The sequence below is a fragment of the Geotrypetes seraphini genome, chromosome 5 (genome assembly GCF_902459505.1).
Source record: "Geotrypetes seraphini chromosome 5, aGeoSer1.1, whole genome shotgun sequence".
Lineage (NCBI taxonomy): Eukaryota > Metazoa > Chordata > Amphibia > Gymnophiona > Dermophiidae > Geotrypetes > Geotrypetes seraphini.
In genome coordinates, this window is record NC_047088.1 from 41,832,829 (window position 1) to 41,856,634 (window position 23,806).

Below are 23,806 nucleotides of genomic sequence, written 5' to 3' on the forward strand. Positions count from 1 at the left end.
TCTCTCCCTCCTCTGTTATGATCTTGTCTCTCTCTGCTCTTCCTCAGGGGCTTTCCCCCCTCTGTCTGCACCTCCCAAAGTCCTGCTTCTGCCTCCTGTCTTTCCCCTTTGGTTCAGGCCTTTATCTCTCTAGTCTTTCTTCTGCTTACAACCCCTTCCTTCTCTGCCTCTTTCTCTCCTTCCTTCATCCCTCCTTCCTATGTCCCCCTCACTGCCTTCCAGCCTTTGTCCCACCCCCCTCCCAAAAAGCTTGCCGGCCTACCTCCCCCAAAGCCAGCCTGCCTGCCTGCCTATCTCCCCCAGAGCCTGCCTGCCTGCCTACCTCCCCCAGAGCCAGCCTGCCTACCTCCCCCAAAGCCAGCCTGCCTGCCTGCCTATTTCCCCCAGAGCCTGCCTGCCTGCCTACCTCCCCCAGAGCCAGCCTGCCTGCCTCCCCCAAAGTCAGCCAGCCTGCCTGCCTACCTCCCCCAAAGCCAGCCTGCCTGCTTGCCTACCTCCCCCAGAGCCTGCCTGCCTGCCTACCTCCCCCAGAGCCAGCCTGCCTACCTCCCCCAAAGCCAGCCTACCTGCCTACCTCCCCCAAAGCCAGCCTGCCTGCCTGCCTACCTCCCCCAGAGCCAGCCTGCCTACCTCCCCCCAAAGCCAGCCTGCCTGCCTCCCCCAAAGTCAGCCAGCCTGTGTGCCTACCTCCCCCAAAGCCAGCCTGCCTGCTTGCCTACCTCCCCCAGAGCCTGCCTGCCTGCCTGCCTACCTCCCCCAGAGCCAGCCTGCCTACCTCCCCTCACAAAGCCAGCCTGCCTGCCTACCTACCTCTCTGCTGCGCAAAAGCCAGCCAGCTTGCCTGCTTGCCTGCCTACCTCCTTCCTCCCCTACCGCAGAAAAAAAAAAAGCCTACCTCCAGGCCCGATTTAAACTTCCCCCTGTCCACCGCCGCTGCTCCTCTGCTTACCTCCCTGCCGCTAATCACGCCCAGAAGCCTTCTTCCCAACGTCAATTCTGACATCAGAGAGGACGTTCTGCGCCAGCCAATCGGGAAGAAGGCTTCTGGGCGCGATTAGCGGCAGGGAGGCAAACAGAGGAGCAGCGGTGGCGGACCTGGAGGGAGGTTTTTTGGGGTTTTTTTTGGTGCGGCAGGGAGGGACAGGAAGCGATTGCCTGTCCCGTTGTCCCTGAAAAAGGGACATTTTGGCGTCCCGAAGCTGTGTGTGGGGACAACGGGACAGGGGATCCGTTCAAAACGAGACGTATGGTCACCTTAGCTATACTGGGTCATGTCCAGGTACCAGCACTAAATAGCCAAATATATTTGGGCATGCTTGGGCAATGGCATTTATGTGGGTCCCGGCCAATATTCAGTGGGACTGGCACACAATGAAGCCTCCTGTTCCAATCACCTCCACCCCACCACCCCCAAACACACAAAAAGGCAACCTCCCACTCCAATCCCCTCCTCCACCTCACAACACACATGAAAATATAAGAATTGCAGCTGCTGGGTCAGACCAATGGTCCATCGTGCCCAGTAGTCTGTTCCCGCCACGGCCCTTAGTCAAAGACCAATGCCCTAATTGAGTCTAGCCTTACCTGCATATGTTCTGGTTCAGCAGGAACTTGTCTGACTTTGTCTTGAATCACTGGAGGGTGTTTTCCAATATAACAGCCTCCGGAAGAGCGTTCCAGTTTTCTACCACTCTCTGGGTGAAGAAGAACTTCCTTACGTTTGTACGGAATCTATCCCCTTTTAACTTTAGAGAGTGCCCTCTCGTTCTCTCTACCTTGGAGAGGGTGAACAACCTGTCTTTATTTACTAAGTCTATTCCCTTCATTATCTTGAATGTTTCGATCAAGTCCCCTCTCAGTCTCCTCTTTTCAAGGGAGAAGAGGCCCAGTTTCTCTAACCTCTCACTGTACGGCAACTCCTCCAGCCCCTTAACCATTTTAGTCACTCTTCTCTGGACCCTTTCAAGTAGTACTGTGTCCTTCTTCAAGTACAGCGACCAATGCTGGACGCAGTATTCCAGGTGAGGGCGTACCATGGCCCGGTACAGAGGCATGATAACCTTCTCCGATCTGTTCGTGATCCCCTTCTTAATCACAATACCCCTGCTCCCTCCAGGAATTAGCCAGAGGGGTTCCCTGGTAGTCTAGTGGGCTGGAGCAGAAGCAGTACCCTCCTGCTCCTAACATGTCTAGCTCCAGGTTTAAAATGGCCAGACCTCTTAGTGAAAATCTTGCGATGCTACTGCTAGGGGATAGTGTTCCATATACACTTCTCCCTCCTTATTCGCGGTTTCAGGATTCACATTTTTGATTATTCACGGTTTTTAACTTGCTGGCTCCTCCCCCCCCCCCCCCCCCCAATTACATCAGCTTGCATAGAGAAATCGCTGATTCCAAGCATTTACAGAGAAAAATCGCCAATTCCCAGCACTTTCTTCACCGTGTTTTGCCTCTCCTTCAGGAACAGGCTAGGATTCCTACCATGTTATTTGCGGTTTCACCATATTCACGATGGTTTTTAATAGAAAAAAGCGAATAACATATGAAAAAGTTATTTGCGGTTTTTCAGTATTTGCAGGTCTGTTAATCCCCTATCACAGCGAATACGGAGGGAGACGTGTACTCGTAAGAGTAAGATTATCATATTTTTCTACAGGAAACCCCGGACACATGGCCCCCCACCCCATTCCGCTTTCATCCTCACCCCGTTATGACCCAGCCCTGCCCAGTTCCACCTCCAGCTCTGCCTCCACAAAGCCTCTTCTCTTCTTCTGGACATTGATGCAAGCATTAGTTACTTAAATCTAGATAGCTCATTATAGAATTACCTCCATGAAGAGTAAGCTGGGAGGATTGCAAAGGTGAGGGGGAGTGAGAGAGAGGGGGCTTTTTAAAATATTTGATAGCATAAGATTTTGGTTTTAGTACATGCTATTCGCAAACAAACAAAACAAGCAAAAATTCCCCATCAGCAAAAAAAAAACAACAAAAAAAAAACAATTTTGAAGCTAACCCCTCCTTCGTTGCATACCCTAGAGCAGGGGTAGGCAATTCCAGTCCTCGAGAGCCGGAGCCAGGTCAGGTTTTCAGGATCACCATGAATATGTATGAGATGGATTTGCATGCACTGCCTCCTTGAGATGTAAATCTATCTCATGCATATTTATTGTGGATATCCTGAAAACGTGACCTGGCTCTCAAGGACCAGAATTGCCTATCCCTGCCCTAGAGCACGGGTAGGTAATTCCGGTCCTTGAGAGCCACAGGCAGGTCAGGTTTTTCAGATATCCACAATTAATATATATGAGATGGATTTGCATGCACTGCCTCCTTGAGATGCAAATCTATCTCATGCATATTTATTGTGGATATCCTGAAAACCTGACCTGCCCTAGAGCACAGAGACTTGTACAGGGACTAGATCAGTGGTTCCCAAACCTGTCCTGAGGGACCCCCTGCCAGTCAGGTTTTCAAGATATCCCTAATGAATATGCATGAGAGATATTTGCATATCTGTTACTTCCATTCTATGCAAATCTCTCTCATGCATATTCATTAGGGATATCTTGAAAACCTGACTGGCTGGGGGCCCCCAGGACAGGTTTTGGAACCACTGGACTAGATTTTCCCTGCAAGCTGACATAAAGTATACAGTGCTCCCCTGGTCATTTGCGGTCAGCGATTCACAGTCCCAGTCATTCGTGGTATTTTCCAACCGTTAATGACCGGGCAGGAGAGGGCAGCCGGAGAGCAGTATGCTCCGACCACCTCTTCCTGCACTAAAGTCGAGTCTCACCAATCAGGAGCTGCGTGTCCCGGCATATTTGAACCACAGCTTGAGTTTAGTGTACTGAATTCAGACTGAGATTCCTGTCAGCTTATTTTTGGTTTTGATAGAAATTCTCACAATAATTTGCTGTTTCATAATACTTTGATTTGTGATGCATCATACGATGATGCCCGCTTCACCCCTTTTGTTCCTGAATGAAATTTCCTTTTTTCCATCAAAAAAATGTTCTGCTTCTTTCCCACTTTTCCCTAGAAGTCAGAAATACAAGCCAACTCGAAGGAATTTTCTCATCCCACTTTCATCCCTGAGATTCTTACAAAAACAATAAAGTCTACGGTCTCCTTGCCTAAGACTGGACATCCTCTGTATAAGAACACATCTTATGTTATATCAAATGCACAAAGCACCAATACAATGAAATGACAAAAGCTTCTTTCTTGAAAGTATTCACCTTAAAAAGTGAAGTATAGCCGACAAAATTAAACTGTATCCTTGAACTTTGGTTGATATGAGTCTGCAGGGATCCAGGTAAAAATACACGTGCCAACGCCTGACCACAAGGTAACTTTTCAAGAAAAATCTGAAGGAACAAGATAAGAAATATGAGACATGTATGTGCAAAATATCAGGAATCTTTAATGGCCTGCAACCAACTACTGTTTACTCTTTTGGGATCTTGCCAGCAATTTGTAACCTGAATTGACCACTGTTGGAAATGGGTTACTGGGCTTGAGGGACCTTTGGTTTGTCCCAGTATGGCAACTCTTATGTTTTTAATTAGTTTTCCCATTTATTTCTGATCTCTTTCAGTTTTGAAAATGTTGTATAGACAAAATTGACAACATACAAGTTGGATAAGAATAGACTTACTGGGTCAGACCAATGGTCCATCAAGCCCAGTAGCCCATTCTCAAGATGGCCAATCCAGGTCCCTAGTACCTGGCCAAAACCAAGGAGTGGCTTCCCCCATGTCTTTCTCAATAACAGACTATGGACTTTTCCTCCAGGAAATTGTCCAGATCTTTCTTAAAACCAACTACAATATCCATTCTTACCACAACCTCTGGCAATGCGTTCCAGAGTTTAACTATTCTCTGGGTGAAAAACAAATTCCTCCTATTGGTTTTAAAAGTATTTTCCTGTATCTTCATCAAGTGTCCCCAATTCTTTGTCATTTTTGATGGATGTGCATCGGTTCTGATGCTTACCTATCCAGTTTATAACAATTTACTTAAATTGTTTTGGTTTTTATACAGTACAGAGGCAGTGGAATTGTGTAGATTTTTGGAGCTATAGCCAGCAAAGAAAGAATCAGGTGCTAGAGAACATGGGGGCTGGAGACTGGTTAAGCCCCACTGACCAAAAAGGAGTTCCACTGTCCCAGATCTTATTCCATCCTAAGTTAACATCAATCATATTATTTCCATTCCCCCTCTACAGCAGCACAATTTAAGGCATAGTCACTCATATAGTTCTTCTCTCCAAATAATGAATGTTAGCCTGTGTTTAGAAATAGTTGATTACTGTGGGCTTAAAGAAAAAGCCTCCTACGATAGCTTTTCCATATATCCATAAACACTTTTTTGTATCTTGGTGAATCTCATGCAGGGCGATTGGATAACAGGGCACCAGCAGCATACTGAGCCAGAATCACATCTTATGCAATTTGTTCTCTGGTGCCCCTCCCCTCTCTGGTGGATCAAGAGGAGGAGACTATAGAGAAGGAGCAATTTTGGCACCCTACCTCTCTCATTTTATGTGTAAGATACCTGGTAAGATCCTATTCTATGAAGAAATGTAAACACTCGGGTCCATATTATAAAAACGGTGCCTTAATGTACGGCAAGAAGTTATTGGAGTACCAAAATGAGCTTGGAATGCCCAGAGAAGCAGCTGGAACACCAGACTGAGGCTTGGATCATTTGTTGGTTGAATAGTGAACTGCATCCAAAAAACTATGGGAGACTGGGTTGGGAGGAAACAGAGGGCTATGATCAAGTAAATACTGTAATAGTGTCAACTCCTGTGGGTATAGGTGAGGATGGAATGGATCCTAGCAGGTACAGGTGGTTATGGGTTAGATTCCATTGGGGGGGGGGGTGGACAGAAAAGGGTGAAATTTATGTTCCCATGCAATTCTCTACTGCACTTACACATATACTTTTGCATGTTTAAAAGTTCACACGCACTTTTACTCTGAAAAAATATCCATACAATTTAGTATAAGCAAATGTGTGCAAATACTTTATGGGGGATAATTTTCAAAGTGTTAATTTGCCTTCAAAGAAGGCATACTTCTTACCAGTGTAGGCAGTTTTAAAATTAAACACCTCCCTCCCCCCGACTATCTAATGAAAGTACTGTTATTTAAAAGATAAATATAACTCTGATATATCCCTTTCAACTGGTTCAGTACTGATAAAAGATTTTTCTCCCTGATTTTTGTGCTGCTTCCAAGCACTGGTAACAAAGTTCACGATAGCAGAAGACCATTTGGCCAATCCAGTCTGCAAAATTGTTCTGCTTACACTTAAGACACATGCTCACTGTCAGCCATGGGTCAATTTTTATGTCTTCCTCTACATCTATGGTAGAAGTGCAGACAAGATCCTCAAGAAATTCCCTATAGCACTCTTCTTGTCCATACCCAACCACAAACTCTGTGATAATATTTTTTTAAAAAGTCATCATAGAGCATCTCAAGCAGAATCTCACCCTTAGTGACACATTCCTTAGAGCCCTTCCCTGCTCACTATATTTAGTCAGGGAAGACAATGGATAAGGAGTGAGATTTGCACTCCTATCTCCCTTGTGCCCTCTATGGCAACATTGCCTTCACAACCCTTGGGATGGCCCTGAAGTTAGGGTTGCCATATGGCTCTAGAAAAAAGAGGATGGATGGAGATAGCTGGATTTTACCATATGGTAACCCCACCTGAACCCAACAAACCTAACATGGTCATTGTTCTCTTAGGCTTCCACGGCTGACATTACGCTAGTTGCAGTTTTCCAGGTCTTGCCCCTTCTAGTCAGGTAGAATCGACATTTCAGCCATCATTCCATGGCATTTTTCAGGGTATACTGTGAGGTCTGCAGTTTGTCTTTATATGGGAAAAAGAGACTAACTGATTTTCCCACCAAAAATTTAAATTTGAGGCCAACGGACTTTCCCACCAAAATTCAAATTGGTGATCAACGGACTTTCCTGCCTCATTCACCTCAAGCCCCAACCAATTGGGTTTGAGGACCCACTATACTGTATATAAAGACAAACTGAAGACCTCACAGTATACCCTGAAGAAAGCCACAGTATGATGGCTGAAATGTCGGTTCTACCCGACCAGACTCGGCAAGACCTGGAAAACTATAACTAACATGGTCATTGTCTGAACAACCGACCTCCTAAGTTCCTTGTAATTTGGCTACATCAGTGGTTCCAAACCCTGTCCTGGGGGACCCCCAGCCAGTCAAGTTTTCAAGATATCCCTAATGAATATGCATGAGAGATTTGCATACCTGTCACTTCCATTATATGCAAATCTCTCTCATGCATATTCATTAGGGATATCTTGAAAACCCAACTGGCTTGGGGACCCCCCCAGGACAGGGTTGGGAACCACTGGGCTACATGATAGTCTACATTTCTGCTAGTATATGGCCAGTGTGTGGCGCAGTGGTTAAAGCTACAGCCTCAGCACCCTGGGGTTATGGGTTCAAACCTAGGCTACTCCTTGTGACTCTGGGCAAGTCACTTAATTACCCCATTGCCCCAGGTACATTAGGCAGATTATGAACCCGCAGGGACAGACAGTGAAAAATGCTTGAGTACCTGAATAAATTAATGTAAACTGTTCTGAGCTCCCTTGGGAGAACAGTATAATAAAGAAAGAATTTACAGCCTGTCAGGCAAACCAAACTGCTGGTTTAATTCCATCATCACAGCCAAATCTAAATACCTATTGTAAAGATCCCTTAGGATTCCTTAAGGTAGCAGGTTACCACAATGTGCTTTCCTGTTTAGTAAGAAGAGGAATGTTTTGGGTCTCTGTTCCACAGTAGTGCCAGTCAGATTAATGAAAGGGGTGGTCTACTCTGGGGAAGTATAACAATAAAAGTGGATCCTCATGAACTGCAGGGAAGTAAAAAAAAAAAAGGATGAGGGAGGAGCTTCGGTTCTTTAACATTTTTATAAACAATATTGCTGAAGGACTGTCAGGTAAGAGTTACCTCTTTGCGGATGATACCAAATCTGCAATAGTGTGAATAACATGAAGAAGGTCTTAGCAAAGCTTGAAGAATGGTCTGAAATTTGGTAGCTAAGATTTAATGATAAGAAATGTAAGGTCATGCATTTGGGCTGCAAAAACCTGAGGGAACAGTACAGTTTAGGGGGTGAAGAACTCATGTGTACTACAGAAGAGCGGGACTTGGGTGTGATTGTATGTGATGATCTTAAGGTGGACAAACAGGTTGAAAAGGTGACGGTGAAAGCTAGAAGCATGCTAGGGTGCATAGGAAGAGTTATGACCAGTAGGAAAAAGGAGGTATTGATGCCTTTGTATAAGACTCTGGTGAGACCTCATTTAGAATATTGTGTACAGTTCTGGAGACCACACCTTCAAAAAGATATAAACAGGAAGGAGTTGGTACAGTAGTCTTCGTCATAAGGCGTATGGGGACAGACTTAAAGATCTCAATATGTATACTTTGGAGGAAAGGCGAGACAGGGGAGATATGATAAAGATGTTTAAATACCTACATGACATAAATGTGCATGAGGCAAGTCTCTTTCATTTAAAAGGAAGCTTCAGAATGAAAGGGCATAGGATGAAGTTAAAAGGTGATAGGCACAGGAGTACTCTATATACTCAAATATAAGATGAGATTTTTTGGGTGCAAAAATGGGAGTCTCCTCTTATATTCAAGTCATCGCCCACCCAACCCCCTCCCGGACTTGTTGCAGGCCTCCACTGGCCTACCGTATGACCTAGTAGGGCAGGATAAGAAGGATCCCTCCCGTCTCCTGTCCCAGTTGACTCTTAACTATTTTTTTACCTCCCTCCCACCTCCCCCGTGTACCTTTTTTTGCTTTTTGAATCCCTGGTGGTTCAGCATTGTATCGGGCAGGACTGAGCAAGCAAGATTTCTGTGCTCCTACCTCACGCTGAGCCCCTCTCTCCCTGAATGGCTGCCTGAGTTCTCGCAGCAAAGTGGTGTACCAGGCAGGAGCAAGCTCTCTGCGCTCCTGCCCAGCCCTGAGCCAGTCCCTGAATGGCCACTACCAGTTCTCACGAGCATCAAGATTCCAAGCAGAATCCCAAAGAATATCAAGATTCTGGAATCCTAAATAGTAGCAACATCCCATGCTACTGATCCAGGGCAAGCAGTGGCTTCCCCCATGTCTGTCTCAATAGTAGACTTTGGACTGGTGGAAGGAATAAATGAGGGTGACAAACTGATAAAAGTAGCATTAAAATCCCCCCACCATTTTTAACATGAAAAAGGGAATGGTGAATAATGGATTTCTCTACTTCTGAAGACATTTTAAAGGTTCATGGAATGTGAAGTTTGAATAAAAACAGATATCCAAAGCCTATGAAACAAGTGGGACAAAAGCATGCAGAATGTGTATGTGTGTGTTGCGTGTGTATGCGCACCTGCATGCATGTTGCCTGAGACATGTTCCTACATTTGTGTAGGTGTGGGTTTGTTATTATGGGTGTGTGTATATCTGTGTTGGAAGAGTGGGTTAGTATGTGTATCTGTCTTACCTAAGGGTGAGTGGAGATTTGTGTGTTATGTGTTCAGCTGTATCTTAAGAAGGATATGGCAATACTCGAGAGGGTTCAGAGGAGAGCGACACGATTGATAAAGGGTATGGAAAGCCTTTCATACACTGAGAGACTGGAGAAACTGGGGCTCTTTTCCCTGGAGAAGAGGAGAATTAGAGGGGATATGATAGAGATATGATAGAGACTTACAAGATCATGAAGGGCATAGAGAAAGTAGAGAGGGACAGGTTGTTCAAACTTTCAAAAAATACAAGAACGAGAGGGCATTCGGAAAAGTTGAAAGGGGACAGATTCAAAACCAATGCTAGGAAGTTTTTCTTCACCCAACGGGTGGTGGACACCTGGAGTGCGCTTCCAGAGGGCGTGATAGGACAGAGTACGGTATTAGGGTTCAAGAAGGGATTGGACAATTTTCTGGAGGAAAAGGGGATAGAGGGGTATAGATAGAGGACTACAACACAGGTCCTGGACCTGCTGGGCACGAGCGGACTGCTGGGCACGATGGACCTCTGGTCTGACCCAGCAGAGGCACTTCTTATGTTCTTATGTTCTCTATGTATAATTTTTTGTGGTTTTCAAGCGTTTTTTGGTCCCGGTGCAATCTAGCGTCTGGTAAAGTATCCGCTCTGCTTTTCTATTACTTTTCTCTTTCTACTGGTTTTGACAAAATAACCCCCTCTTTTACTAAGGCACACTAGCCAATTTAGCGCGTGCTAAACGCTAACGCGTCCATAGAATATAATTGATGCGTTAACATTTAGCGCGTGCTAAATCAGCTACAGCGCCTTAGTAAAAGGACCCCTAAGTGCAGTAGCACACGCATTATTTGCACTGTTCCTTAGTGTTCCTTTGAATTGTGAGACAATGCATGTTTTCTGTTTTTTATGCTTTTTAAGTTACATTTTATGGTTGTTTCTCATTTTAACAACATATTCAATGCATTTGGCTGCAGTTTTAATTCTTTTTACACACGGTCATATTTAAGATTTTTTTAAACTGGCCATTGTATTATATCCATGTTATATTTATTATTTTTATGCCTCATTTGTATTTGTATAATTATTTTAGTTGCCTGTTTATACGGTTCACAGTCATTCGCACGTAGGACTTCGGCATGCTGACATTGCAGCGCAGACAAATCGGCGCAAAGCCCCAGTGCATCGCCTAAAAAGTTTCTTTTAAAGAGCTCCGAAGCAGGGTATGAGTGGGAAACCCCCCCCCCTAGTTTACTTCATACTCTTTGCGCTGCTGTTGGGGGGGGGGTTAGGAGGTTGGAACCCTCCATTATAGATTAAACTTAACTTTTTCCCAATTTTTTAGGAAAAAGTTAAGTTTTCTCTATAATGTGGGGGGTTGTATCTCCCACATCCCCCCAAACAGCAGCACGAAGAGTATGAAGTAAAGTGGGGGGGGTTCCCCCCACACCCCTGTCGGAGCTCTTTAAAAGTAATGTTTTAGGCGGCGCACTGGGGTCTTTTGCCGAATTGTCTGTGCTGCAATGTCATCGCGCCAAAGTCTCGCACACTTTTGTCCCTTCACCGTTTATACACATTATGGTCTAGTTGTCGCACACTGATTGAAGGAACGATGCGATATGGAATGAGAAGTAGTCCCTCACTCATTGATTAAAAGGTTTTATTTATTTATTTTTATTTTTAGACCACTGACTGAATACTGACCTGGATCCCTGAAAAAGGCTTTTTGCCGAAACACGGACCGTGTAGGGTCTGTATCACACTACACGTCAGTTGTTCACAAAGTGGAGATTATTTCATTTTGGATTTGTACTTTTATCTGACTCGTCATAATAAACGCCTCATCAAGATCATTGTTTTCCACAGACTGTTCTTCTTTTGTGATTTGGACTTCCCTTCTTTCACTGTGGAACATCTGGGCTTTTGCTTTGTTTGCTCCTATTATTATATTTATGTATTATTTGTATTTTAGTTCTTGTTTATACTCTAAAGAAGGCATTCCAGATTGCCAAAACTGGGATCCTAGTTGGAACCTTAGTTTTCAGCTTTGATATCAAGCCAAGTAACTATGCTGGGACTTTTTATGCTAATAAATGTGACTGTTGGTTGATTTAGACATCTCGCTTGCCTTTTCTATTTGTCTATTGTATTTTGAGGCAAGACTTTTTCTTTCCTTTGTTTGGTTTCTCTATTTTTTATTTTTTTATAACATTTTTTTGGGTTGGAAAGTAAAATTAGGCCATGTGGTAATAATTTATCTAGCCTTTAGATGCCACTGTCAACAAACTCTGTAGCTGCTGAAAATGCCTCTCTTACAGAAATGCACTAGGCTATTTTGGAAGGTCTTCATTTCTCTGGAACTCATTTTCGAACTCAATCTGCCCTTTTCAGGTTCTTTCCCGCACCAAACTTGGCCCCTTTCCATTTAGTTTTCAGAAAGTTATTACCCTCACGTGTAATTCCATTTCAACATTCCATTAAGTTATTGAGAATAAAAATGAAAATTCAAAAAAAACATTGTTATCTAATTCGTTCCATAACTGCAACATTTTAGTCAGTGTCCTGCTATGACTCAAAATTCAGCCTTACCTCAGGATTCTTATCTTCGTGATATGAGGTGACACAAAAGTACATTTCTTCAAATTCAGCCATCAATGCTAGCAATAGCTTTGAGCTCTTCAGAATAGCTTTACCACCAGGTAAATACACTTTTTGCCCCACTTCTTCTACGAGCTTTAAAATTCTTCAGGAAAGGACAGCACAAGGCAAAAGAAACTACTGTCAGTCATTCCACTACTGTCAGTCATTCCAATACTTTATCCAGGTTGATTTACCGTAAGAATGAGGCTGGAGAAAGCAGGATTTGATTCAGCTATGGTACAAATGTTTCAAAACTTTTGATCTAATGCAAACACTGCTGGATGAGAGAAAACACTGGCACACAAAATATAAGAGATCTGTCCCTGTGCTTCAGCCCTGACTCATCTATACATAGGACTCCCATGGCAAGGAAACGTCTGCTAGAAAGAGTGATATGAAGATGACAAAACTAGTTTCAATAAAAAATATATTTAGGATCTGATTTACTAAGGGCCCAATTATGACAACTATTTGATCAGACAAAAGAGGTTCCTGCCAGGTTAAATCATTTTTCCTAGACCAAATTCAGATATTCAATGGCTTTGTGGTCTGGCATCTCTCTGTCCTTCCCTTCCCCCTCTCCCCCTACCTTAATCTGGAATCTCTCTCTCCTCCTTCCCTGGTCTGGCTTCTCTCTTTCCTTCCCTTTCCCCTCCAGTAGTCCAACAACTTTCTCCTTTCCCCTTCCTGTGGTCTGGGATCTCTCTCTTCTCCTCTCCTTCCCTCCTCCTCCCTTCCCTAGTCTGGCATCTCTCTCCTTCCCTCCCTCCTCTAGTAGTCCAACATCTCTCTTTTTCCCTTTCCCCTTTCTTGTGGTCTGGTCCTCTCCTCTCCTTGCTGTCCTTCCTCTCCCCTACCGTGGTCTGGAATCTCTCTGTCCTTCTGTCTCCCCTTAGTCTGGAATCTCTCTCTCCTCTTTTCCTTTCCATTACAGTAGTCCAACATCTCTCCCCTTCCCTTTTCCCCTTTCCGATGATCTGATATCTCTCTCCTCTCCTTCCCTGCCCTGACATCTTTCTCTCCTCCCCTCCTCCCCGCCAGTAATCCAACATCTCTCTCCTTCCCTTTCTCCCTTCTTGTGTTCAGGTATCTCTCTCCTTTCCTTTCCAACTCCCTACTGTGGTCTGGAATCTCTCTCTCCTTTCCTCCCCCTTACCTTAGTCTGGAATCTCTCTCTTCTACTTTCCTTCCCCCTCCAGTAGTCCATCTCTCTCCTTCCCTTTTTCTTCTTCTTGTGGTCTGGTCTCACTCCTTTTCTTCTTTTCCCTCCTCCTCCTCCCTACTGTGGTCTGGCATCTCTGTCCTCCCCTTCCCTTCTCGCCTCTGGAGGTCTGTTACCTCTTTCTTTCTTTTCTCCCCATCCCTGCAGTCCAGCATCTCTTTAGTAACCCTCTCCCATGATCTGGTACTTGCTCACCCTTCTTCTTCCCGATAGCCGCTCTTTCACTCTTCAGGCCACCAGCAGAGTGAATGAAGTAAACACACTGCCTTCAGTGGCCTGGAAGCTTTCCCTCTGCTATTGCTTCTCGCCTATGTGGGGACAAGAAGCAGTAGTAGAGGGAAAGCTACCAGGCTGCCAAAGGCAGCATGTTTACTTCATTCATGCTGCTGGCGGCCTGGAGAGTGAAAGAGCAGCTGCCAGGAAAGAGAAATTTTGAATCCCATGGGGGGGATGGAACCCTGGACAGCTGCATAGGCCACTAAGAAGGTCTCCATAGGCCACCATTGGGTCATGGACTTTGCATTGAAGACTACTGCCTTTCAGTGATATCCTCCTTATGTGCTAAGTTTGCAAGAAACCAAATTCACAGAAGTTAGATTACTCACTGGTTGGTAAATTTTGGCAATTCTAGTATTTTTGGCAAGAGAGCACTTAATATTTCTAGGGTAGTCTCCGCAAGGCTTGTATTCAGGTTTCCAATATTTACAATCTCTGAAGTTTTATTCAGAATAACCTCTGTTTCCTCCTTAGTCAGGTTGGCAGCCATTTTTGTGAGATTTAAAATGTGCTTTGCTATATCCTCTGCGTCTTCTAGGATAGATTAGAAAAAAACAAAAAACCCAACAACTGAGAGAAAGTGTCACAGAGGTCACATTTCCACAATAAAAAGTTCCAAATATTTCCATCATGGGCTAGGGGACAGGTACAATGTGGGTGAGATTATGAATTTTATCATGAAGTCACTTATTAATATCATCATTATTATTATTATTTGTATAGCACAGTACTAAGCACAGACACATTTAGGGGGTAATTCTCTAAACTAGACACTAACATTTACCCCCCCAAAATAAAAAATAAAAAATAAATAAATAAGAGGCACAAAAAAACCACAGCAAAAGTCCAAATGTCAGAAGAGAAGCAGCCAAAGAAAGAAACCATCCAGTGGCTGTCAAATAAAGAACATTAAAACAGCAACTTTTTGAGATGAGATATGCTTATGTTGTCCTACCATACAGACTTCCTAGTAATTGCCTAACATGTTTTGTAAGGGGACTACCTGCCTCAGGGGCACACTTGATCCATGTAATAGGAACACCTAACACACCTTAGGACTGGATACTCCATGCATAAAGCTTGCCTACTTTGGGCTCTTTGAGGTGTGAGCTTCAGAAACAAAATGCTCTTACCAGCATTGAATATAAGGATTAACGCAGCCTGCAACTGTGAGTGGAAATAGCAAGAAAGCACAGTTACTTACCGTGACAGGTGTTATGGATTGTCTTTGAGATGGGTGTAGAAGAGAACCAATACAGTGCAATGGATGAAGAGAAAAATATGTGTCTATTAAACATTGGAAATGCTCTTTGATGCCAGCAAGAATGCATGAATCTGTTGCAGTAACAGTAAGATGCTTCAGCAACTGGGCACGTGATGGAAGGAGGTTGCGAGTGGTAGGAGTCTGATAAGCAGACAAGACTCTTGTTGCCTCATCAAAGGCAGACAAGACACAAATGATGTCAATTAGCAGTAGTTCATTTAAACCCAAAAGCAACTTCACTTTTTCACTTAGCATTTGGGACCTGCAAAAAATTAACATGGGAGCTCCTACTGTCTCCTGTTTATAAAGCAGTTTTTTTAAATCATTGAACTCAGTTGCCTGTTTTCTAAAATGTGTATTTTATAGAGACCATTTCATCTAACTGGAACACCCTGTTTAAGGCTAGTCTCAGGCTTTTAAAGAATGACACAGGGACACAGTTTGTTCACATTCCTACAGACTCCGTCCCTGTCCCCATCCCTACCCCGTCCCTGCCCCGCGTTTATCTGCAGGTACCCATTCCCATGTCATTCTCTACCTCTTAGTAAGTCAAAGAAAGGGGCCAAGTTTCAGTGTGCTCTGTACATTTACTTTTTCTCTGTGCTTTAACAGGATCTTGGCCATACTTTACCTGATGTCACATGCACATCTTTCAGACCCAGAATATCATCTGGAAGGCCTTTGCAATCTTCCATGTTAGGGGATTCCCATTCGGATCTGTCATTTATTATGCTGATGTTGCTGAAAGAAAGCAAAGTTTATTAGAAAGGGTAAATTATTAACAGTCTGCCTTATAAGTCACCACCGACATTTCCAAATGACTTGGATGGGGGAAGCAAACATCATAAAAAATTAACCATCCCTGGACACAATGAAAGAGCTTGCTCAATACTGGGGATCCTCAGCACCCACAGAGCTGGTTTCTATAGCCTAACATATGAATCAATACCCTCATAAGTTACACCAATCTTAGAAAACATATTACGAGCAGTGGCATAGCGAAAGAAGTCTGTGCCTAGGGCAGAGATTCCTAGCATCGTAGCACTGCCGCCCCCTGGCAGATCCATACTGTATGCCCACAGATGCACACTTCCCTGTCCCCCATATCTCTTCAAATCTTCGCCAGTAATGAATAGGATCTCCTACCCACTGCTTGTGCTGGCTGAGCTTTCCCTCTGATGTCACTTCCTGTTCCTGTTAACAGGAAATACCATCAGATGATGAGGCCAGCGCAAGCAGCAGATAAGAAATCCTGCTCACTGTCGGCAAAGATTTGAAGAGATGTGTGTATTTAAGAAACCTCTCTCATCACTGGGGTAGGAGGGTGGGGGGGAAGAAGAGGAGAGGTACTAGCATCGTGCCATGATGGCACCCAGGGCACTCTGTCCTCCCCACATCCCTTAGAACACCACTGCATTCACACTTGCTATTCAGTACTTAGCGTATTTTTTGCACATATTGTCATTTCTGTAGCACAGGGTGGGGCCACACTTCCTCTTTTACCAGATAGACAATCTGGTAACCCTACCCATGCTAATTTTTTGCAAGTCCCACATGCTAAGTGAAAACTTTGCACAGGACCTGCAAAAAAAAAGATTTAAAATGCCCTAAATACTGCCACATAAGATTATGCTTAATGCACAGGAAAGTCCTATGTTAAAATACATTAAGCCCAGATCTTAACGTGTTTTAGTGAAATTCCTTCAAGCTTATGCTCTACTCAAGACAGACAAAAATAATAATAATCAATTAATAAAAGGGCTCTTGGCTAAAGCAATAAGGCCATAATGGGGAATTAAACCAAGTGGATTAGATGACGATCAAATAACTTTATCTGAGAACATCTGCAAGGAATGAAATCTCTTAAGGTGGGAGTGATAATGTCCTTCTTAAAATGTTGTATTTTAGAAAGAATGTACATCAGTATTAACCAGAATTTTCTATCTCCACCGGTAAGAGGATGTAAATTCAAAAGTCATCATCAACATCTTCTCTCATTTCAAGCAGTATTATGGGGTAAAGACCTGGAACAATTACTTATGCTTGCTAATACTTAGAGGGAATTTAGGACACACCTAAAAACATATCTGTTCCTGAAGTACTTAGGCAACTGATTTGTACAACCTTTCCCACATTAACTGATTTCTAGAGCCGCTATTCACTAGTTTTAACTAGTCAGTTCTACTCAATTTGTAGCTTTTTTAATCATTGTAAACCGCATAGAACTTCACGGTCCTGCGGTACATAAACTGTTATTATTATTATTAACCACACACCAGGAGCACTTCCTCTCAGCTTGGGTTTCAATTTTCAAGTTTTATTAATTTTTAATATACTGACCATCAACGGGTATCTAGCCGGTTTACAATAAAATTTTAAAATTGAGATAAAAGGTTAAGCTTATAAAAGTAAAATTTTGTGAGGAAGAAAAAGGGGTGTACATTAAGGACATAGACAGGACAAACTTGAAAGTGAGGATAAGGAGGAGGGAGAGGGGTAAAGTTACATTATAAGAAAGGAGAGGGAAAGAAGAGAGGGGGAAAAAAAAAAGAGTTGAAAGGAAATGGAGGGAGAGGAGTAAAACATGAGGATGGGATCGCTTCTTAAAAGCGGTTGGTTGAATGAAAAAGAGGTAATTCAAGAGCAGTTGAAAGCATCTTGAAATAGGAAAGTTTTCAAGTTAATCTTAAATTTATTGATTAGTTTTTCATGGCGGAGATGAGATGGTAGGGTGTTCCATTGAGTTGGGGCTACTACGGAAAAATTCAATTTCCTTGTATAGAAAAAGTCCTTTATATTCAAATATATTTTATTGAGCAATCAAGAAAAACAACAGAATGCCACAACAAGAGCAAAACCAGCTCAAAAGAGTTTGAAGTATTCCCCCCAAAGAACCTCCCTCCCCACCACCCAACCCAAGACACCCCTCCCCCACCCAGTCCCACCCCAGGGTCCTCCTTCCAATTACCAAAAATAAACAAAGAACAAACTCCACCCAAAAGTAAACAAAGAATATGCATTACAAAAAGCATCAATTAAGTATCCGGCTACGAGCCAGAGGGGTCAAAGTAGTCCAGAAAGGTTCCCAAGTAGTCTGGAAAAGGCGGCCCTGGCGAGAGGACAAATCAGCCACATCCCGTCGCTCCCACATCAAGAGAGCAATCATGCGGCTCCTCCAAAGGGAATAGTCCGGAGCTTCAACTTCCAGCAATTTCAGCAAGATGCATTTCAAAGCAATCAGGATAGACCACTTGAGGAAAGCTGCAACCCCTTTGGAACGTGGAAAGTAGTGAGGAATAGTCCCAAACAAAAGCAAAGGGGAGCTGCGGATGGTAACATGCCAAAGAGTCTCAACAAAAGCAAAGATAGCAGTCCAAAAATGCTGTACCTGAGGACAAGTCCAAAACATGTGTCCCAAACTGGCTTCCGGAGCCTGACAACGAAGGCAGGCAGCGGTTAAACGAAAATGAGCCAAATAAGCTCTTTTAGGAGAGATAAATAAACGAAAAATCAATTTAAAATGTTGCTCCCAAAAGGTGGTATATTTTCGAAATTCTGGCAGACGTCGGACAGCCTGCAGGAGTATGTCCGAAGGCAAGTCTACAGCAAGATCGCAAGACCAGGCATCTCGCAGCCGAGAATGGTCAAACAAAGGGCATTCATCTTTCAAGTGGCGATGATGGAACTTGAGAGGGACCGGCTCCTGCGAACCAATGATAAAGGCCGTAGACAACGACTCTTGGCAGGAGGCTTGTAAGGAACTAGGAGGTAAGGATGAAATGTAATGATGGATTTGCATATAAGCAAAAAAATCGGAAGGGGGAATATCAAATTCTGTTCGCAATTGAGCAAAAGATTTAGGTGTACCATCATCATTAACCAAGTGAAATAGATAGTGAATGCCCTTCGCTTCCCACCTAACAAAACTCGGCCCATCAACCCCAGGCAGAAAAGAGCCATTAAAGCGAAGAGGCAGAAAGGGAGAGACAGAGGAAGAAAGAGTGTGAAATTTACAGACCCAACACCAAGCCTTCCTCAAGGGTCGATGCAATACTTTCATGGAAAGAGATTCAGGTAGAAGAGAAGGGACAGAATGCAGATAGGCACTAAAGTGAGCAGAAGAAAAACAAGAAAGTTCTAGAGAAGTGTTAGTGAAAGCTGAAGTACCCCGAAAGAGGTCATTAATATGTCGCATGCCACAACCAATCGTCAAATAACGAAGATTCAATAAGCCCAAACCCCCTCTATACCAGGGAGTCGCCGCCCGCTTATAAGACAAACGTGGTCTCTTACCAGCCCAAAGAAATTTCTGTACTAGGCGCTCTATTCTACGCTCATCACGAAAAGTCAAATAAAGGGGAAGGACCTGAAAAACATAAAGCCAACAGGGAACTAAGAGCATGTTATACAAGTGTACCCGGCCCAAAAGCGAGAAAGGAAGAGATTCCCAGAGGTGCAACTTATTGTGTAAAGCCTGAAACAGCGGCGTGACATTTAACCGGTACAAATCAGATAAATCTAACGGAATCGTAACCCCTAAATACCGTAAAGTGGAATCAGCCCAACGAAGAGGGAACGCACCCCTCCAGGAAGTGCGTAAATCCGGCGGAAAAGGTAAGGCCATGGATTTATCCAAATTAAGAGACAGCCCTGAATAAAACCCAAATTCAGAAATGAGATCCAGAGCTGCCGGGAGAGAATCTTCAGGGTGGGTAAGAATTAAGAACATATCATCTGCATACGCCAGAGTCTTAAGTTCGAAGTCGCCAACTGAGAGACCTCGAACCTCTGCGAATCCCCGAAGAGTGCATAACAAGGGTTCCAAAGAAAGAAGAAACAGAAGAGGGGAAAGAGGGCAACCCTGTCGGGTTCCACGAAGAATAGGGAAAGAATCCGAGCGGGTCCCATTAACCAGCAAAGAAGCATGTGGATTAGAGTAGAGGGAACTTACGGCATCCAAAAAGAATCCCCCGAGCCCCACATACTCCAAGGTACGAAACATAAACGACCAATGAATGCTATCAAACGCCTTGGAGGCATCTAGGCTAACAAATAAGGTCGGAATATGGCGAGATTGGCACTGGGCAAGAGCGAAAAGGACCTTACGGACATTGTGTACAGACTGGCGGCCCCTAACAAAGCCAACCTGATCCTCATGTATAAGCTGTGGTAAATGAGGAGCAAGACGATCAGCCAGCATGCGTGCAAAGAGCTTGAGGTCAACGTTTATTAAAGAAATGGGGCGGTAGGACCCAGGCAAGTCCGCTTCTTTACCCGGCTTCAAGAGTAAGGTAATAAGGGCCTCATTCGCGGAAAGGAACCACAGGCAACAGCTTCATTAAAATATGCCAACAATGGTCCAGAAAGAGAAGGAAAAAGGATCCGATAAAAGTCACCCGAGAACCCATCTGGGCCTGGCACCCGATCAGAGCGGAGCGATTTAATAGCTGATTCTAATTCAGCTGCCCGGAACGGACTATTAAGCGAAGAAACCGTAGCCTCCAACAAACGAGGGAGCCCAGAAGAGTGAAGATAGTCTGTCACCATCTCCAAAGAAGCATCTTCCGAAGCGTCATATAACCGACAAAAAAAGTCAAATAAAACCCCGGAGATTTCAGAAGTCTGGGACACCACCCCACCACCCTTGGTCCGTAAAGACAAAATTGGTTTCCTTCCAGTCGTAGCGTTAACCAAACGAGCCATAAGGCGGCCGGGTTTATTCCCATAGCGATGAAAACGATGCTGGTAAAAAGCTTTACATTTTTGAAAACGAGAATGAAGAAGGGAGTTCAAGGCCACCTGGGTAGACAGATAACAGTCACGAGTCTCCTGGGAAGGGTGAAGAGAAAAGGACCGCTTCGCCAAACGCAAGGCCCGTTCGAGAGTAACAATCCCCTGATTAATACGCCTGGAACGGGCACACAGAAATGAAATGATATGACCTCGAATCACCGTCTTCCCAGCCTCCCAAAACAAAATAGGATCATCCAAGTGGGAAGCATTATTCGCGGAATAGTCATCCCATTGGGCCTGCAAAAAGGTACGAAATTCCGTATCCTGTGCATGATAGAAGGGAAACCGCCAGAACGAAGCTCAGAGGTATGAAGAATCCAAGAAAACATCTATCCATATAGGGGCATGATCCGATATAGATAGAGGTCCTATCTCAGCCGATTGAACGGAAGGAAACAAAGAGGAAGACAAGAAGATATAATCCAAGCGAGACCAAGAGCCATGGGCACGAGAAAGATGAGTGTAATCACGAACTTCAGGGTGCAGGAGGCGCCAAGGGTCTACAACCGAAAGAGAGTCACAAAAATCCGAAAGAAGGTGACCCTTAGAACCCAAGGAAGAAACGGGAGATCCGGATTTATCCTGATCAGGAGCCATGACCAAGTTAAAATCTCCCAGGAGAAATAGAGGATCACCAGGAAAACGAGAACAAAGTTGGAGCAACCGCTGCAAAAAGGCTGATTCACCAGAATTGGGGCCATAAACCACTAACAAAAGATATGAGCGCCCACCCAAGGTAAGACGTAAGAGCAGGGATCTGCCGTCGGACTCCTTATCCAGAACCTGGACACCAATGGGAGAAGACTTGCGGACCAACACAGCAATGCCCCCATGACGGCCCGATGAGGAAGCAAAATACACCTCTCCCACCCAGGATCGACGCAACTTAAGATGTTCAGCATCGGTTAGTCTAGTTTCTTGTAGACATGCAATATCTGACTGATAACGCTGTAGAGCTGCAATTATTTTGGATCTCTTAACAGGCGACGTAATCCCCCCTACATTCCAAGATGTAATTCTAAAAGGGGTACTCACAGCGGAAAGGCAGGAAAGATGCAAGAAAAGAAAAAGGAATCCAAAAGAAAACTACCCCAAGGGCCCAGCCCCCCCCAGAGTAGCAGTGACCACCAAAGAAGAACAATGCAACAAATATGGAGCAAAAGAGCACAGCAAAATGGAGGCAAACACTGTGAAGGAGGACCCCCCACCCCCAAATACCAACCCCCACCCTCCCCAACCCACCCCCCGTTCCCTAAACCCCCCCCACCCCCCAGAAACAAACCCTCCAAGAACCCATCCAGAATGAAACCCTCGTCCCACATACGTGGAACAAAGATAGAGTCACAAAGATGCAGGTAGGGCCCCAAATCCCTCAAACCCATCCCCATCATAGACAAGCAGAACATCCCATCCATCCATCACACACTCCGAAGGAGTCATAAGAGAGCGAAGCTAAGAAACAAAATAACCCCCAAACCCGGGGAGTAACACAGTCCAATGCCAGCTGGCCTAAAGGATCACCAAGGAGCCTCCCAAGGGGCGTTTAATCCAAGCAGTCATAATACAGTCAACCCCACTGGCACGATTCTAAAAGTGAGCAAACACCAACCCCCAGGCACACAAATACTCCCCCCCAGCACCCACGCCCAGCAATACACACACATGTCCGCCCCAAACAAAACGTAGCTCCCACAAACATACGCCCACCCGCCAAGAGAAACAAACCCCCGACTCAGGCAGGAAACCAACTCCCCCCCATTTACACAACACCCATATAACCCTTTAAGAACATCCACACCTAACAAGGACTCCTAAAAATGCCCTAAACAGAAACTTGAAAAGTACAAAACAGCAAATCCAGGCATACACCTCCAGAATGACAAATTATAGTAAAAACAGAAAATGTAACAAGAATGGGCCAGAAACCAGCCCAAACTCTGGGTGAAAAGGAATGGTCAAAGTCCAGGAGGCCAAAAGGCCAAAAGGAATCAATCTGGAGCAATGCTCAAAGGGCTAACAATGGCCCAAACAGAGTAAAGCCACTCAAATGAGGGAGAACAGCACCATTCAACAATTCTGCTACAGAACTCAGGTGGCCGATGAGGGTCCCGCTTCTCCCGGTAGGGAATCCAGGTAGTTCTGTGCCGCCTCTGCGGTAGCAAAAACCTGCCATCCTGTAGAAGTCCAAACTTTTAATTGCGCCGGGTAGAGAAGTTGAAATCGGTGCTTCCGATCAAACAGAGCAGAGCACACTCGGGAGAAGCGCCGCCTGCGCTCCTGCAGCGCCGGAGAATAATCTTGGAACAGGCGAACCGGAACTCCATCATACTGAAGCGTATTCCTCTTTTGCCGGTATTGCTTCATCAACTCAGCCTTCACGGCTGAGTTGTGGATCTTAAAGATGGTGACCCGAGCTCGATCACTGCCATCGAATCGCCGGCCCAGGCGGTGCGCCCGATCGAGTTGCAGGGGGCCCACACCAGCCGGAAGAGGGAACTCCGTCCGGAGCCAGGACTCCAAAGCAGTTAGCAGGCGGGATTCAGGAACCGCTTCGGGGAGGCCAATCAAGCGCAAGTTGTCCCGTCTTGAGCGGTTTTCAAGATCTTCCAGCTTGTCCGCTTGCCGCATGAGTTGCGCCTGCATCGCCGCCAGATCCACAGAGGAAGCAGAGTGGGCATCTTCCACCTGTGATACCCGTTGCTCAAGCTCGCCTGTTCGCCTCGTGGTCTCCCCCAAAAGAGTCTCCAACGATGTTAATTGACCAGACAGTTGGTCAAAGCGGGAATCCAAGGCCCGCACGACCGAGGCAGACAGTGCAGCTATGTGAGCCTCCGACAAGGGGAGCGCGGAACCGGAGTCACCCGCCGCCATCTTGAAATCCGGCCGCGCCGATCTGGTCTCCCTGTCTCTTGTGGAGCGGCACGATTTGCCACTCATGGCCGGGCTAGGCACAATAGGAGACCTGCCAATGTACTACCCCAATCGGGCAGTACAGATCCGAGCTAGAAAAATCGCTGGATCAGGTTCAAAGGGACCCGGGGCCCCGGAGCACGA

General features: G+C 45.0%; 1 protein-coding gene across 1 annotated transcript in view; it reads right to left on the reverse strand.

Annotated features, from left to right (window-relative positions):
* Positions 1-23,806, reverse strand: part of ADGRG4 (adhesion G protein-coupled receptor G4) — a 109,274-nt gene that overhangs the window by 56,580 nt on the left and 28,888 nt on the right. The window contains exons 8-11 of the mRNA XM_033946863.1: positions 15,591-15,700; positions 14,025-14,229; positions 12,147-12,300; positions 4,242-4,370 (exon numbers count right to left, since the gene is read on the reverse strand). Of these exons, the coding sequence (XP_033802754.1) occupies positions 4,242-4,370; positions 12,147-12,300; positions 14,025-14,229; positions 15,591-15,700 (598 nt within the window). The remainder of the gene's footprint in view (positions 1-4,241; positions 4,371-12,146; positions 12,301-14,024; positions 14,230-15,590; positions 15,701-23,806) is intronic.